This window comes from Salmo trutta, chromosome 16 (assembly GCF_901001165.1).
Source record: "Salmo trutta chromosome 16, fSalTru1.1, whole genome shotgun sequence".
NCBI classification, from domain to species: domain Eukaryota; kingdom Metazoa; phylum Chordata; class Actinopteri; order Salmoniformes; family Salmonidae; genus Salmo; species Salmo trutta.
Window position 1 is genome coordinate 52502623 of NC_042972.1, and position 16458 is coordinate 52519080.

At 42.1% G+C, this 16458-nt stretch overlaps 1 protein-coding gene across 2 annotated transcripts; it reads left to right on the forward strand.

The window, feature by feature from the left end:
* The first annotated feature begins 6715 nt into the window (after positions 1 to 6715).
* Positions 6716 to 12040, forward strand: LOC115151010 (uncharacterized). Of its 2 annotated transcripts, none has more exons than XM_029694897.1 (6): positions 6716 to 6863; positions 7327 to 7978; positions 8775 to 8879; positions 9699 to 9760; positions 10067 to 10360; positions 10619 to 12040. In XM_029694897.1, the coding sequence occupies exons 1-6, from the start codon at positions 6768 to 6770 to the stop codon at positions 10664 to 10666; spliced, it is 1257 nt and encodes a 418-aa protein (XP_029550757.1). In that variant the 5' UTR covers positions 6716 to 6767; the 3' UTR covers positions 10667 to 12040. The 2 variants fall into 2 exon arrangements, with proteins under 2 accessions (XP_029550757.1, XP_029550758.1); XM_029694898.1 differs by having other exon boundaries at positions 6717 to 6863; positions 10067 to 10345.
* The last annotated feature ends 4418 nt before the right edge of the window (positions 12041 to 16458 follow it).

Here is a 16458-nt window from a genome sequence, read left to right on the forward strand (position 1 = left end):
AATGTACACATTCAGAGACAGTTATGTGTCTTTCCTGTCCTTCATGAGGTCACCAAATGAAACACACGCAACATAACTGTCCCTTTAGTGTCCACGGACCATTCCCACACTCTCAAAAGGTGGACATATTGTTTAAAACTCCCATTTTGGGGATTTAGGAGTTTGGCCAAGTGAAATCCCTTGTTCTCTCTGTGGTCTCTTTCTCTCTGCATGACCAGGAGGAGAGTGTCTCCGCCAGGAATTTATGGCCTTGTAACGCCCTGGCCATAGAGAAGGTTTTTTGTTCTCTATTTTTGGTTAGGCCAGGGTGTGACATGGGTGGGCGTCCTAGGTTTCTTTTTCTATGTTGGTGGCTTTCTTTGTTTCGGCTGTGTATGGCTCTCAATCAGGAACAGGTGTAGATCATTGTTGCTGATTGGGAGTCATACATAGGCAGCCTGTTTTTCCTTTGGGGTTTGTGGGTGAATGTTTTCTGTTTAGAGTTTGTTCCTGACAGAACTGTTGCAGGTCGTTCTTTTGGTTTCTTTTTTGTATAGTGTTCATTTGGTCATTAAAACCTTTCAAGATGAACACATCCTCCGCTGCACCTTGGTCTCATTTCAACGACAGCCGTTACAGGCCTGAGATAACAAAACCTGGGTGTATGAGAGAGTGAGAGAGAGGGGGAAGCCACAATCTACACCCAGAAAGGGCCAAGTCATGACAATATCAACAATGAGAAATTGCACAAAATATTATTATGAGCCTTTCACAACACAAACACATGGTTGTATAACCAAGTGACAGGAAAGTAACCGTAATACAACAGTCAGCTACTCTAGTAGTGTATATGTACAGCCCTCTTTACCACACAAAAACTAAGTGTGCAAGGTTGATTCAAAGTCTTTGGGGTGACAAGGACATGAGTGTGTTAAAGGATGCAGAGCACAGGAGGTTGGTGGCACCTTAATTGGGGAGGATGGGTTTGTGGTAATAGCTGGAGTAGAATAGGTGGAATTGGTATCAAATACATCAAACACATGGTTTCCATGTGTTTGATGCCACTCGATTAGCTCCATTCTGGCCATTATTATGAGCCAGTGGTGGTTGTAGTTCTGGGGCCTGACCAGCTTGCACTACTAATTGGTCATTCTGGGCAAGCTGCAGTGACAAGCGTGGTGTCCTTCCTGTATGACTGGGGCTCTGGGGTGATCAGTTTCCATTTCTACAGCTCTCTATAAGCAGTCAGCAGATACAGCTTGCATACCAAAGAGACCCATTGACTAACTGGAATGTTATCCCAGCCTGAACGATGCTGGGGATACTCCAGTAGTGGAATGGTTGGTTGTCTGGTTGTGAAGGAAAGTCTGTGAAAGGGCTGTCAAAAACAGACGTGCCTTTAGATCTTTCCAACACCTACAGTGCCTTAACAAAGTAATGATGACCCTTGAATTACTCCAGATTTTGTCATGTTACAGCCTGAATTCAAAATGAATAAAATATTTGTTTTCTCACTCATCTATACACATTAAAGGAGTCTCGAGGTATTGCTTGCCTGAGGTAGAATACCTCATTGTAATCTATAGACCACACTATATACCAAGAGAATTCTCATCTATATTATTCGTAGCCATCTATTTACCACCACAAACTGATGCTGGCACTAAGACGGCACTCAACGAGTTGTATAAGGCTATATGCAAACAAGAAAATACTCATCCAGAAGCGGCCGGGGATTTTAATTCAGGCAAACTTAAACCCTTTTACCTCATTTCTACCAGCATGTCACATGTGCAACCAGAGGGGGAAAATCTAAACCACCTTTACCCCACACACAGAGAGACATACAAAGCTCTCCCTCACCCTCCAGTTGACAAATCTGACCATAATTCTATCCTCCAGATTCCATCTTTGTGGAATGCACTCGGAAAACGACCAAGTGGTATAAGAAGATATTTTTCCATCTGATCGACACTTCTGCCCTCAACGGCCACATAGTTAACCGGCAACTAACAGGTGAGATGATTACTGTACAAGGTATTTTTGTAATTGGATGTACAGATCACACAGTTCCATTATGCAATTATAGTGACAATATCTCACCCACCTACCCACTGCCTCATCATCCTCTTCCTTCCCTCATCCTCCCCACTCCCTCATAGGTAAAGTAATTACCTATCAAAAGTACAGAGAGAACCTAATGAGAGAGCTGTTGGAGGAGCACCACACCCCTTGGCACCCATACACTGGGGGTCGCCCTGATGCGGACAATCCCCTACGCCTCACTGCATGACATTTTCCCTGCAAAGTCCCTAAAACTGCTGCTCAAGGTAGTCACACACGGATGCACTGCAAAGTCTGCCTGTCTGGCACCAGGTGAAGTAAGCAGGTGAAGTTGGCAAATTACATGTGTTTAGCTTGTGATACACCTCTATGTATTTCACCATGCTTTGGGGAGTAGCATATGCTCAAGCACTATTGAGCACATCTGCAGCAATTAGTGACTGACTGACCTGACAGGTGACTTGAGGGGGGGTGGAAATGCAGTTGTTCAGTCACTGCATGAATTTTAAATATGGGTTATGCATATTCCGTTCAACCAACCACCACCAATACTGCAATAAAATAGGCCAATATGTAATAGTGGTCTGTGTGTTTTCTTGCTGTGTTTTCATCCAGTAAAACTGTTAAAGAGTGTACGCTAGCATACAAAAGCTGGCCTCAATCTTCAGCTCGAAAGACGTCCAGCTCCAGTTTCAGTTATGATATTGGCAAATACTGTTTGTGGTTTCTGAAAGTACAGAATAAAGAGGAATTATTAATTAGAATACAATATAAGGATATAGCAATAAAACAATATTACAAAGAAGTAAAATAATAAACACTGCTATAAAAATAGTATACTACATTGACAAAATCACAAATTTGAGTTATAACAGTAAGACATCCCGAACTTTTGATCTCCACAAGGGGGCAAGGCAGGGCAGAACAGAGCTGTGCTAAATAGACCAAATGAAAACAAACCATGGTCATATTTTTTATTTATTTAACTAGGCAAGTCATTCAACAACAAATTATTATTTACAATGACGGCCTACACCGGCCAAACTTGGACAACGCTAGGCCAATTGTGCACCATCCTGTGGGACTCCCAATCACAGCCAGTTGTGATACAGCCTGGATTCGAACCAGGGTATCTGTAGTGACACCTCTAGCACTGAGATGCAGTGCCGTAGAGCACTGCGCCACTTGGGAGTCATAAGGTCAGGGTTGCTTCAAAATACAACACAAACTAATACTTTTCTGACGCAATTAGCATTGTTTTACAGAGCTAATAGAAGAAAGTAGCTAGCTACATAAGCACAATTGAAAATAACACCATAAAGGTTATGAAATTAGTAACGTTATCTCACGTGTCCGCGGTTATAAGGAACATACACAAATATATTATGCTCCATACAGTAAGCTACAATAGAAACGACATACAGAAACTATTATAACGTAATGAGGCACTTACTTAGATAGAAACGCACACATTTCCAAAGTTATTATTAGTAACAAAAACAACAATGACTGCGATGCGGGCAACAGATGGAAAATGTGAACACGTGTGTACAGATCCTGTTCTGACGGGAGACTGGAAAGGATAGAGGGAACAAGGAATGGAGCAAAATGCATGCAAATCCTTGATGATAACCTGCTTCAGAGTGTAAACGACCTTAGACTGGGGCCAAGATTTACATTCCAACAGAACAATGACCCCAAGCATGCTGCCAAAGCAATGCTGGAATGGCTTCAGAACAATAATGTGAAAGTCCTTGAGTGGCCCAGCCAAAGCCCTGACTTTAATCCCATTGAAAAGACTTGAAGATTGCTGTTCGGCCATAATGACCATTGTTATGTTTGGAGGAAAAAGGGGAGGCTTGCAAGCCGAAGAACACCATCCCAACCGTGAAGCACGGGGGTGGCAGCTTCATGTTGTGGGGGTGCTTTGCTACAGGAGGGACTGGTGCACTTTACAAAATAGATGGCATCATGAGGTAGGAAAATTGTTGATATATTGAAGCAACATCTCAAGACATCAATCGGACAAAATCAGCTCAGGACAACCCCAGTGTTGCACTGCAGCTGACTAGTAGGTAACCTGCTAGTCAGCTGCAGTGCAACACTGGGGTTGTCCTGAGCTGATTTTGTCCGATTGGGGGGTAGCTTTTGAATCTGCACTTGTAGCCCAGTTCTGCCAGCTGTATGAGTGTGCCAAGATCAGAACCACTTCCTACCGCCCTCAGGGCAACGGGGCCTGTGAGCGGTTTAATAAAATATTGTTCTCTCCTTGGGATGTGTCTGTTACTTGAACTCTGTGAAGCATTTATTTGGGCTGCAATTAGAGGTGCAGTTACCACTAATTAACTTATCCTCTGCGGCAGAGGTAACTCTGGGTCTTACTTTCCTGTGGCAGTCCTCATGAGAGCCAGTTTCCTCATAGCGCTTGATGGTTTTTGCAAATGCACTTGAAGAAACTTCCAAAGTTCTTGACATCCTACATACAGTATTTATTTTCCTTTGGTAGCTGATATTAACCCAATCTAAGTTGATTAGCTTATACAAACACATTGAATAACAGATTCACTACATGTGTAGGGGGTGCGTACTGGCGGCAGAGAAGTCAGGCGCAGGAGAGCAAAAGTTGATTTACAATGGCGCAGTTTAATAAACAAAACCACCGTAAACAGAACAATAAATCAATGGGTAAACAAAAACTCATTACACACCAGCATAACGTGCACAAGCACTACAATAAACAATTCCGGACAAGGAGAGGGCCCCGACTTAGGCGGAAGTCGTGACAGTACCCACCCTTGACGCGTGGCTCCAGCAGTGCCCCGACACCGGCCTCGGGGACGACCCGGAGGACGAGGTGCAGGGCGATCCGGACGAAGACAGTGGAACTCCTGCAGCATTGAAGGGTCCAACATGTCCTCGACCGGAACCCAGCACCTTTCCTCCGGACCGTACCCCTCCCACTACACGAGATACTGAAGGCCCCTCGCCCGACGCCTCGAATCCAGTATGGAGCGAACGGAGTATGCCGGGGCCCCCTCAATGTCCAGAGGGGGTGGAGGAACCTCCCGCACCTCAGACTCCTGGAGCGGGCCAGACACCACCGGCCTGAGGAGAGACACATGGAATGAGGGGTTCATGCGGTAATCGGGGGGAAGCTGTAACCTGTAACAAACCTCGTTCACTCTCCTCAGGACTTTAAATGGCCCCACAAACCGCGTACCCAGCTTCCAACAGGGCAGGCGGAGGGTCAGGTTTCGGGTCGAGAGCCAGACCCGGTCCCCCGGTGCGAACACCGAGGCCTCACTGCGGTGACGGTCTGCGTTCTCTTTTTGGCGCAGCATGGCCCGCTGAAGGTGAACACGGGCAGCTTCCCATGTCGCCTCCGCACGCCTGGAGGTGCAATTCCTATGACATGTGAAGGCCCAATAAGTTGATGCCACTTCTTGTCAATGAGTATTCGGGTTGTGTTGGTTCATTGTAGTGAACACGGCCTTAGGCGCTTGTCATGTGTGGTTGCATCCTCCCCATACACCATAACTGTCACTAAGTCAACATATACGGCAACTCCAGGGCAGACGGCCAGGGAAGTGGACATGATTGTCTGGAGGAAGCAATGTGCCAGCTCAACCCAAACAGGAGTGCACCGGAACATCCCAATGTGCATCACAAATACAGTGTGCCAGCAGAAGGTCATGTTGGATTCAGGGCTGGCCTCGAATTTCCAGGCAGCATCGACAGCCATGGCCACAAGGCCCTTGTGTGACCATAATGCCCCCTAAAAATGTACTTTTCCTCAGCCAACAATATGAGTAACGAACGTTGAGAGAATGCCAAGAGTGTGCAAAGCTGTCATCAAGGCAAAGTGTAGCTACTTTGAAGAATCTAAAATCCAAAAGATATTTTGATTATATTTGTTTAACACTTTTTTGGTTACTGCATGATTCCATATGTGTTATTTCATTGTTTTGATGTTTTCACTGTTATTATACAATGTAGAAAATAGTCAAAATAAAGAAACTCTGGAATGAGTAGGTGTTCTAAAACTTTTGACGGGTACTGTATATATTTTCGATTTTTTTTATTTTAAGTTCACGTAATATAATTTTAAACTATGCATTAGTTTAAACAGGTTTAACAGGTTAAGGAGGCAAAAACGAATGTAGGCATTAATAAATGCATTTCTTATAGCTTCCAAAATGTTTTTTACAACGGTTGGGGAGTGCCAAGATGGAGGCACTGTGGCTTGAACACAGCTCCCCAACAAGTTATCTAGTGTATAAATCATTGGTCCAAACATGGGTGTGAAATTAAATAATTTGTAGGTGTAGATATATCTCACGATTAGTGCTATCTGGGATCCCTGAGACGTCACCACGCTAAACCCTAATCCCAACCATAACCCCTACTTTACTCTTACCCTAACCTTAACCTTAACCATAACCCTTACCTAAACCTGGGTTTCCCCAAACTCGGTCCCCCAAGGGCAGCATGTTTTGTTTTTTTGCCCTAGCACGACACAGATGATTCAAATAATCAACCAATCGTCAAGCTTTGATCATTTGAATCAGCTGTGTAGAGTTAGGGCAAAAACCCAAACCAAACGTGCACCCCTTGGAGTCCTGAGTACCGAGTTTGGTAAACGCTGCCCTAACCTCGACCACTAAACTTAACCAATTTAAACGTAAACTTCATTGGGGTGACGTCAGAGTTTGACGTCCCTAAGGATGCCGTATTGCAAGGACCTATATCTCACCAAGACAACACGTCGGAATCAACACATTTATAGGGAAGGAACCGCTAGACAGACAGTTTGTAAAAAGGTGAGTAGGTACGAGCCTACCTACGATATTCTATTATTTAATGTTGTCGACTGACATATTAACATGGAAAATGGCTAATTGAAAGGGGTAATGGCACTGGTAAATAGCCAACTGTTCAGGAAGAAGTGAGATCAGTATTGCGTAAAATACTATAACCAAAGAACTGTTCTGAATGTTATGGAGTTTACTGTATTCGGACCCAAAGTTGTGCTAAACGTGCCTGTAGCCGGATTTCTGTTGGCTACAAAGTTAATTAATTTATGAAACGTTAAATGAACAATTTAAATCATGTAGACTTTACTTTAGGCTGAGCATTAAAAGTGAAACCACACCCACCAGAACAATACACAAGACAATTCTGCGAATGTGACATCTTATAATGTTGAATAAAGAACATTTATAAATCTAGAAATGTTTACAGTAGTGAAGAAAACAAATAATTAGCATTATCTATCTATTGTAGGTATCCGTCATGGAGGTTACAGAAAAGGTGATGCCCAAAAACGCCCAGCTGCTATCTCTTGGCCACAAGGACACTTGTCGCCTCTTGGAGGTGTATGTGAAGCGCAGCATCAGTTTAAATGATGGGAGATGTGTGGGCCAGAGGTCACCAACAAAGCCTCAGAAGTGGGTGACACTGTCAGAGAAATGCACAAGAGTCCGCAGGCATTCTAGTGACACCTTGATCAACTTAGAGCCCAGCACACCTGACGAGGGCATTGCCAGTAGCACACCACCTGATGAGGAAGTTGTTATACCAAATGTGTCTCTAGTAGGAATCCCTGGGCCCGCTGACATTCCTGAGATTGAGACGTCTACTGAACTGGAGAATAAGTCTAAAAAGGGCAAGAAGAAGAGCAAACAGACCTCTTTCTGGAAAGGTTTTCTGGGTTTTTTCTCGACGAAAGGGAGTGACAAGAAAGACGAGCAGGAGTCTGGCACAGAGAAAGATGGACAGTCACAAGGAACCTTGCAGAAAAAGACATCCATAAGGCAAAGGAGCTCCATGAGGAGACTATCTCTGAGAAAAATCAAGATTGACAGCCACAGAGGGTCTGTGAAGAGACCATTGGCTTTGGACAGGGCCAAGACCACTGACATAACTGGAGTTGAATGTAGGTTTGAGAGGACATGGCACCCAAATCCATTATTATCACACACTGTACTGTATGTTTTCTTATTATTGTCCTTTTGTTCAAACAGGATTTTGTGGATTTGCAATCATTTTAGCTTAAAACTCTTAAGGGCGGTAGATATTGTGACACACCCCCTTAACTCAAACAATGCAGGATAATGCCTATCTTAAAGCATTTTGGAAATATAGACCTGTAAACACAGATACAATAGACGGAAGAATCAACTATTCATATTTATGACGAACGTTAACTTTACTTTTTGGTAGCTATTCAATAGACAACTTTCTAACTAAAATGTGCTCACATTCAGTGCTGTGTGTGTGTGAGGGGGGGTGGTAAGCTAACATATGGAATTCTTTTAAGGATAATTTTGCTATCTGATTTTGAATTTTAGGAACCCTGTAGGTATAAAAAATATGTATATTCAAAAAAATATTTGTGTAGCCCAAACTGTTTGGACGGAGGTGTCATATTAAGTCAAACTGTTCAGATGCTACAGACATTTTTGTGAGAAGAACGATTTTCAGGATGTCTCCCGGTCCACTTCAAATGCGGAAGGCGGACATCGGCGGATGTGGTGGATTGAGACAGATTTTGATGGGGATTTTTATATTATGCTAAATAGATTTCAATGCGAACTTGGACTCGATTTAATAATGTTCTGGGAAATTGGACCCTAGTTGACTCGGGCCCTAGTTGGTTATCCAGTTATTATCCAGTTATTTCATGAGAAAAGACTGCAAAGGCAATGATCGTTCTTGTTACTTTTTTACAGCGGTTTTGAGTGTGGGGCCTACTGACTCGTACTATGAGAAAGTTTCAGAAGAGCTGGAGAAGATTGTGCATGAGGTGAAAGAGACAGAGACAGCTCTTACAGATGGTAAGTATCAATGTTCTTATGTGTATTGATGTCTTATATATTCATACTAAAAATGTAACATTCTATAGCAACATACACATTTTATGTATAAAGCTGTAAAGGTCATATAATACAGCACATCACACAAATATGTTACTGTCTAATGTAGAGTTACGACAGGTAACTGCCAAAATAATGGAAACACTTGAGTAAATGAGGGATACAAAGTCTTTTGAAAGCAGGTGTGGTTGCTGAGTTAATTAAGCAATTAATATCACATCATGCTTAGGGTCATGTATGAAAATGCTGGCCAGGCCATTATTTTGGCTACCATGGCTAGGATGACAATGCCCCCATCCACAGTGCACGAGTGGTCACTGACTGGTTTGATGAGCATGAAAACAATGTAAACCATATGCATGGCCGTCTCAGTCACCAGATCTCAACCCAATTGAACACTTATGGGAGATTCTGGAGCGGGGCCTGAGACAGCGTTTTCTACCACCATCAATAAAACACCAAATTATGGAATTTCTCATGGAAGAATGTTGTCCTATCCCTTCAATAGAGTCCCAGACTCTTGTAGAATCTATGCCAAGGTGCATTGAAGCTGTTCTGGCCCAACACCCTATTAAGAATTTTGTTGTTGGTGTTGTGATCCAGGCTGTATCACAACCGGCCGTGATTGGGAATCCCATAGGGCGGCACACAATTGGCCGAGCGTCGTCCAGGTTTGGCTGGTGTAGGCCGTCATTGTAAATAAGAATTTGTTCTTAAATATATATTTTTTATTTCTTTATTTTGGCAGTTACCTGTATGTTTACTATCCATTTCTTCCAGAGGATGTCATCAAAAGGATCATTGTTCTGATGAAGCAGCAAGGAGACCTCATTGATAACAAGGTTTCTGTTTATAACCTACAAAAAAAGATTGCATTTGAGAAACTTAACACAGTCTTTCTTTGACACTCAATGCATCTTTCACATTTAGCATAGCTTGCTATAGGCTGGGTACCAGTCTGATTGTGCTAACATTCCACTTCTTGTAATCTGTCCTGTCATATGCCAAACATGTTTGGTAAATTACAGACTACAAGAAGTGGAATGTTAGCACAAAACAGGTCTGGACTTTAGTCTAAACTTGCTATTTCCTAATGGATAATAACGTATTATATTCTATGGTCATGAAAGTATGTCCTCTCTCCATAGCTGAAGGAGAACCCCAGCTTGAGCTCATTCTTCCAGAAGCTGTCCTACAGCACCTTCCAGCAGTTAGCTGATACGTACGTGGAAACAGAGACACCTACAGGCCAGAGCCGCCAGACACCACACACTGCTGGATCTGGGCACGACAACGCCCCGGAGCTGGTCAAGCTTGCCTTCACTCTGGACTTCACAGCCAGGGTAGCCTTTCTCTCCAGGCATTCCAAAGGTCACATCATGGGCCTGGGCCACCGCTACTTAGAAGACCGCTTCACCCAGACACAGGTAACAACACCAGAGGCGAGTCAGACCTATTTTTTCTCTTCAATTCAAATGTATGTAATTATGTGCAAATAAACTAAACTGGAGAGGTCAGACACAGGTGTGACACAGGTAACAACACCAGAGGTCAGAGGCAGCCTTCTGTTTTTTTTAAAGCTATAACATGTTTTCCACCCAACTAGACTCTGCTTTACATGACCTGTAACCACAGTGCTGTCACCAAGTGAATCAAGAAATACCAAATAGGTTTCTAATGACATTTATGTTGCTTTTCAGGTTAATCCAGATCAGACGTTGCATAACTATGATGATCATAATCATTGATACAACGTCACATGCAAAAAGGACTAACCACTTCAGGGGAAACCGAACATTCTTGGTGGTGTAAAAGCACATGGAGTGCTCCTCGATTCCTTGTGACACAAATGGAATAGATTACTTAAAGATGACTGAAAATGAAACCCAGAGGCAAGTCATGAAGGGAACATCACACACAACACTTATAGTAGGCCTTGTACCTGTAAATCTACACTAGGGTAATCTGTGTAATTACTATGTTTACAGGTTAGTAAGTAATGGATATGCAATATGGAGTTCTTACCACTTTTGGTACACTGTATTTATTTACCTAAATTATAAAATATATGCCATTTAGCAGGCGCTTTTATCCAGAGCAACTAATCATGTGTGCATACATTTTACGGGAATTGAACCCACTATGCTGGCATTGCAGACGCCATGCTCTACCAACCTACGCTACAGAGGACCACTAGTGATAGTAAGTACTATGTACTGTAACTGCATTCACTAACTACCCTGCTACAAGGTACAGGTACATAGGTTATTACTCATTCTTAATCCTGGTTCTGGGGAAACAAAGGTGTGCATATTTTAGTTTTTGCCCTAGCTCTACACACCCGATTCCACTAATCAAAGGTTTCATGATGAGTAATCTAGGTGTGTTAGCTGGGGCTGGGACAAAACTGTGACACCAATCAGGCCCTCGAGGACTGGAATTGCCCACCGCTGTAGAGTAATGCCTTGTTTCTGGAAATTATACTTATGACCCCTGCACCTTTCACCTGAAAGAATAAGAAAATCAAGCAATTGAACAGAACTTTATGTATTTATGTAGCAATATTTCTAGGAAGTATAATACTAAACAAATTATACTAAACAAAAATATAAATGCAACATGCAACAATTTCAACAGTTTTACTTAGAGTTCATATAAGGAAATCAGCATATTTGCATTTACACTTTTTTTATTGACTGTACAATCTTTAGTTTCATCATTGTTTTTCTGTTGAAAAATGTGCAATTTTGTGCCAACTAAAAAAGACAAAACAGAATACTTGAGTATCCCGAATAATAATGGGATATTGGTGTGCATTTAAACGTGGTCGTTGTGATGCACCGAGGTCACAAACTCCATTTTAGACGAGACTGATTTTATGACCAAAATTAACCTATTAACACTTTGTAGTCAATGTTGACACTAGAATAAATGTTTCTGACTCATATTGTTGCCACATAGGCCGTTTTCAAAGGGATTAGTTGTTTTTTAGGGTCAGTCGCTCTTTAACAGACATTCCCTGACAAACATTTGGGCACAGAGTTTCTAAACCCAGAGGCGCACCATCGTGAAACTTCTGGGAATGCTTGCGATACAGACCAGGCTGTGGTTAGAGAAGTCAATGAGAGAAGTTAAAAATCTAAAGGCACAACCTAGAATCGAGTCAATGCCTTAAGTAGTTGAACATGTTATTACTCCAATCTCGTGAAAGTGACAAACTGACACGTACTTATTTCCCTCATTAAAATGCAAAGAATTTTATAAAATTTTTGACGTGCGTTTTTCAGGATTTTTTTGTTGTTATTCTGTCTCTCACTGTTCAAATAAACCTACCATTAAAATTATAGACTGATCATTTCTTTGTCAGTGGTCAAACGTACAAAATCAGCAGGGGATCAAATACTTTTTTCCCTCACTGTACATCCGCTAAGAAAAGTAATTTTAAACTTAAAAACAACAACGGAGAAGTCAGCATACAAGTAAGTAGAAAACAAATGCAAATAAGTTAGAAATTGTGCTACTAATGCACAAACACGCCTCGTAAAAAATACATGTTTTTGTTTGGTTATCTTTTGAAAATTGTAAAAAAATAAAACATTTTCCTTCTTCAGAAGTTCCAGCTAGGCAGGCTAACGTTAGTTAGCTAATTAATTTGCTAGCTATCATACAGTAGGCGTATATTAATAATTATATATTTAATACAAGTAAACTCAGCAAAGAAGAAACGTCCCTTTTTCAGGACCCTGTCTTTCAAAGATAATTCGTAAAAATCCAAATAACTAAACAGATCTTCATTGTAAAAGGTTTAAACACTGTTTCCCATGCTTGTTCAATGAACCATAAACAATTAATGAACATGCACCTGTGGAACGGTCGTTAAGACACTAACAGCTTACAGACGGTAGGCCATTAAGGTCACAGTTCTGAAAACTTAGGACACTAAAGAGACCGTTCTACTGACTCTGAAAAACACCAAAAGAAAGATGCCCAGGGTCCCTGCTCATCTGTGTGAACGTGCCTTAGGCATGCTGCAAGGAAGCATGAGGACTGAAGGGCAATAAATTGCAATGTCCGTACTGTGAGACACCTAAGACAGCGCTACAGGGAGACAGGACGGACAGCTGATCGTCCACACAGTGGCAGACCACATATAACAACACCTACACAGGATCGGTACATCCGAACATCACACCTGCGGGACAGGTACAGGATGACAACAACAACTGCCTGAGTTACACCAGGAACGCACAATCCCCCCATCAGTGCTCAGACTGTCCGCAATAGGCTGAGAGAGGCTGGACTGAGGGCTTGTAGGCAGGTCCTCACCGGAAACAACATCGCCTATGGGCACAAACCCACCGTCGCTGGACCAGACAGGACTGGAAAAAAGTGCTCTTCACTGACGAGTCGTGGTTTTGTCTCACTAGGGGTGATGGTCGGATTCGCGTTTATCGTTGAAGGAATGAGCATTACACCGAGGCCTGTACTCTGGAGCGGGATCGATTTGGAGGTGGAGGGTCCATCATGGTCTGGGGCGGTGTGTCACAGCATCATCGCACTGAGCTTGTCATTGCAGGCAATCTCAACGCTGTGCATTCCAGGGAAGACGTCCTCCTCCCTCATGTGGTACCCTTCCTGCAGACTCATCCTGACATGACCCTCCAGCATGACAATGCCACCAGCCATACTGCTCGTTCTGTGCGTGAATTCCTGCAAGACAGGAATGTCAGTGTTCTGCCATGGCCAGCGAAGAGCCCGGATCTCAATCCCATTGAGCACGTCTGGGACCTGTTGGATCAGAGGGTGAGGGCTAGGGCCATTCCCCCCAGAAATGTCCAGGAACTTGCAGGTGCATTGGTGGAAGAGTGGGGTAACATCTCACAGCAAGAAATGGCAAATCTGGTGCAGTCCATGAGGAGGAGATGCACTGCAGTACTTAATGCAGCTGGTGGCCACACCAGATACTGACCGTTACTTTTGATTTTGACCCCCCCCCCCCTTTGTTCAGAGAACAACTGTGGAAGTTGTTTAGTTTATGTCTCAGTTGTTGAATCTTATGTTCATACAAATATTTACGCATGTTAAATTTGCTGAAAATAAACGCAGTTGACAGTGAGAGGACGTTTGTCTTTTTGCTATGTTTATAATTGGCTGTAGTGCTAAAGTTGGCTTAAAACACAATCAATGCGGGATGAACGAGTGACGAATTTCCGGCCAAGGGGGGTCCATTTAAAAATCATTCCTTTCTCCCTCGCCCTGCAAGTGTACACTTCATTTGAGGGCTGAGGGGATAGTGTGTGTCTTAAGTGTTTGGACCGCAACTGGGTAACCATTTAATTCGTTTTTTTACTGACTCCGGCCATATTCAACAGTGCGCGAGTGCTCTGAAAATGTCCATTGAAAACGCACGACTATACCACTTAGCTAAGAATGATGTGAATAATCAAGTCAATAAACGTTCGTTAGTTAGAAGGCATGTAGTTAATATACTGCCTGGCAAGTTCGATGTATTAGTATCAAACTAACGTTAGGTAACTAGCTAATATAACAGTACATACTGCTGTAATGCTATGCAGTTTGTAAGGATAGTGTAGCTAACAAATTGTCAGCCAACATAACGTGCAACTTATTTTTAAAGTCATTACTTTATTATATTGCGCAACATTTTCTTAACATTTGTCATTGGTTAGTTCAATGAATTTGTAGTCGCTCTCGCTGGACTTCGGCAGCATGAAAACGTTGTGTTGTCGTGCCCATTTTCTGAAGAATTGCATTATGGGCCCTAAACCTACAGAAATAGCCTGCAGACCGAACACTTGAAAGACACAACCTACCCCCTCAGCCTTCCAATTAGGTGGACACTTCTGATGACGAGTCAACACCTGCATGGCAAGATTTTTAAATTGACCACCCTTGCCCGGAAATTCGTCACTCGTTCATCCCGCGATGATGGAACTTCTGTAGGAAAATGTTTTATTTCTACAATTTCCAAAAGCTAACAAAAACATCATTACTTTTACGATACGTGTTTGTACTGTCATGTGCATTAGTAGCACAATTTCTAACTTATTTACATTTGTTTTTACTCACACTTGTATGTTGACTCTATATTGACGTTGAGGCTTTAATTTGGCGGACTTTTCTTAGCGGATGTACAATCGTCGTAAATTGAATTATGGGGAGTTTCAGGCCCCAAAGTGAACATAATTGTACACTTGCAAATTCGACTAAAAACGAGGGCTAAGGGGCTTAAGTTGCAAACTTCCCATGCTTGGCTAATCATTTGGAATTCCCTCCAAGATGGCGACGGGGATCCCCCAAGGGCATAAGGTGTGGACGAGAGTGTCTTTTATGAGTTTGAACCAAAGACATAGTGTCCTGCGTGTATACGTCACACCCCAAAGAGGACAGGCTGTAAATAAGTGGCACTCCCCAAAGGGGACTGGGAATTAATGTTTTTCATCCTTACGAGTGCTTCATATCTGCAACACATTTTCATTTGATTAAACTTTTTACTCTGGCCTATTTATACATTTTAAAGACTAGTTATTAGTATACAACGAATCCCTGTGGTGGGGTCATTTGTCTTCAAAACAAACGCATCACATCCAAAGTATTTGTAGTGTACCTAGTTAAATAAAAAGGTACAAAATATATATAGATATTTGGCCAGGTTAGTAGACTGACCAGGCACTGTTTGGACTGCCAGACGATGCCATGTTGCAAGGTGCAACTAGAGTAGATATTCAGGAAAAGTTGATTTGTACAGTATGTTGCATTGATTACATCAAATCATATTACATTTATCCACAAGATGTCACCATTGTGTCATGAATGGCAGTAACCAATTTCTCTCCACCCCTTGGATATTGGTAAAAGTGCCAAACACAGCAACAAAGAGGTGGAATAGAGGACAGTCAGATCGGAACATCTTCTGCATGGCACAGTATGCAGCACACCAAACAATTTGTTATTCATAGAACTAGGGATGTAGTTCGACAGATCGCTTATTGCTCATATGTAGATTTTAAAGAACATATTGGTGTAATTTCAGTCTAAATATTTGCAGTAGTTAGACACTGAGTAAACAAAATATTCTACCAATTAAGTAAAATAAATAAATCACAAATTAGTCTTGCTGATTCTAAACAATACTGTGTCAACAGTAAAACTCATGCTATTCAATGAATCAAGGTTGAAAAACAAAGACAAAACCCATGCCAGCTGTGAATTGCATGTCTCCCAGGTGTTTACAATTCTTCATAATTTATAATCCAACAAGGTTTCCCCTTTTCTTGCAGGACCAGCAAATTCTAACTGCCACAAAAAAATATGCGGTTCGGTACTCAAAATAAACACCATTGTTCTGCCAGACTTTAAGTTTGTCTCAGGCAAAGGTCAATATTTTAGTAGGCGGCTGGATAAAGTGTTTGTGTCGTAACATTAACTTTAACATTCCTACAATACTGAACAGTTATAATAGTGATGAACATATACACACACACATACATATATAAATAAATAAAAAAGAAAAGATGGC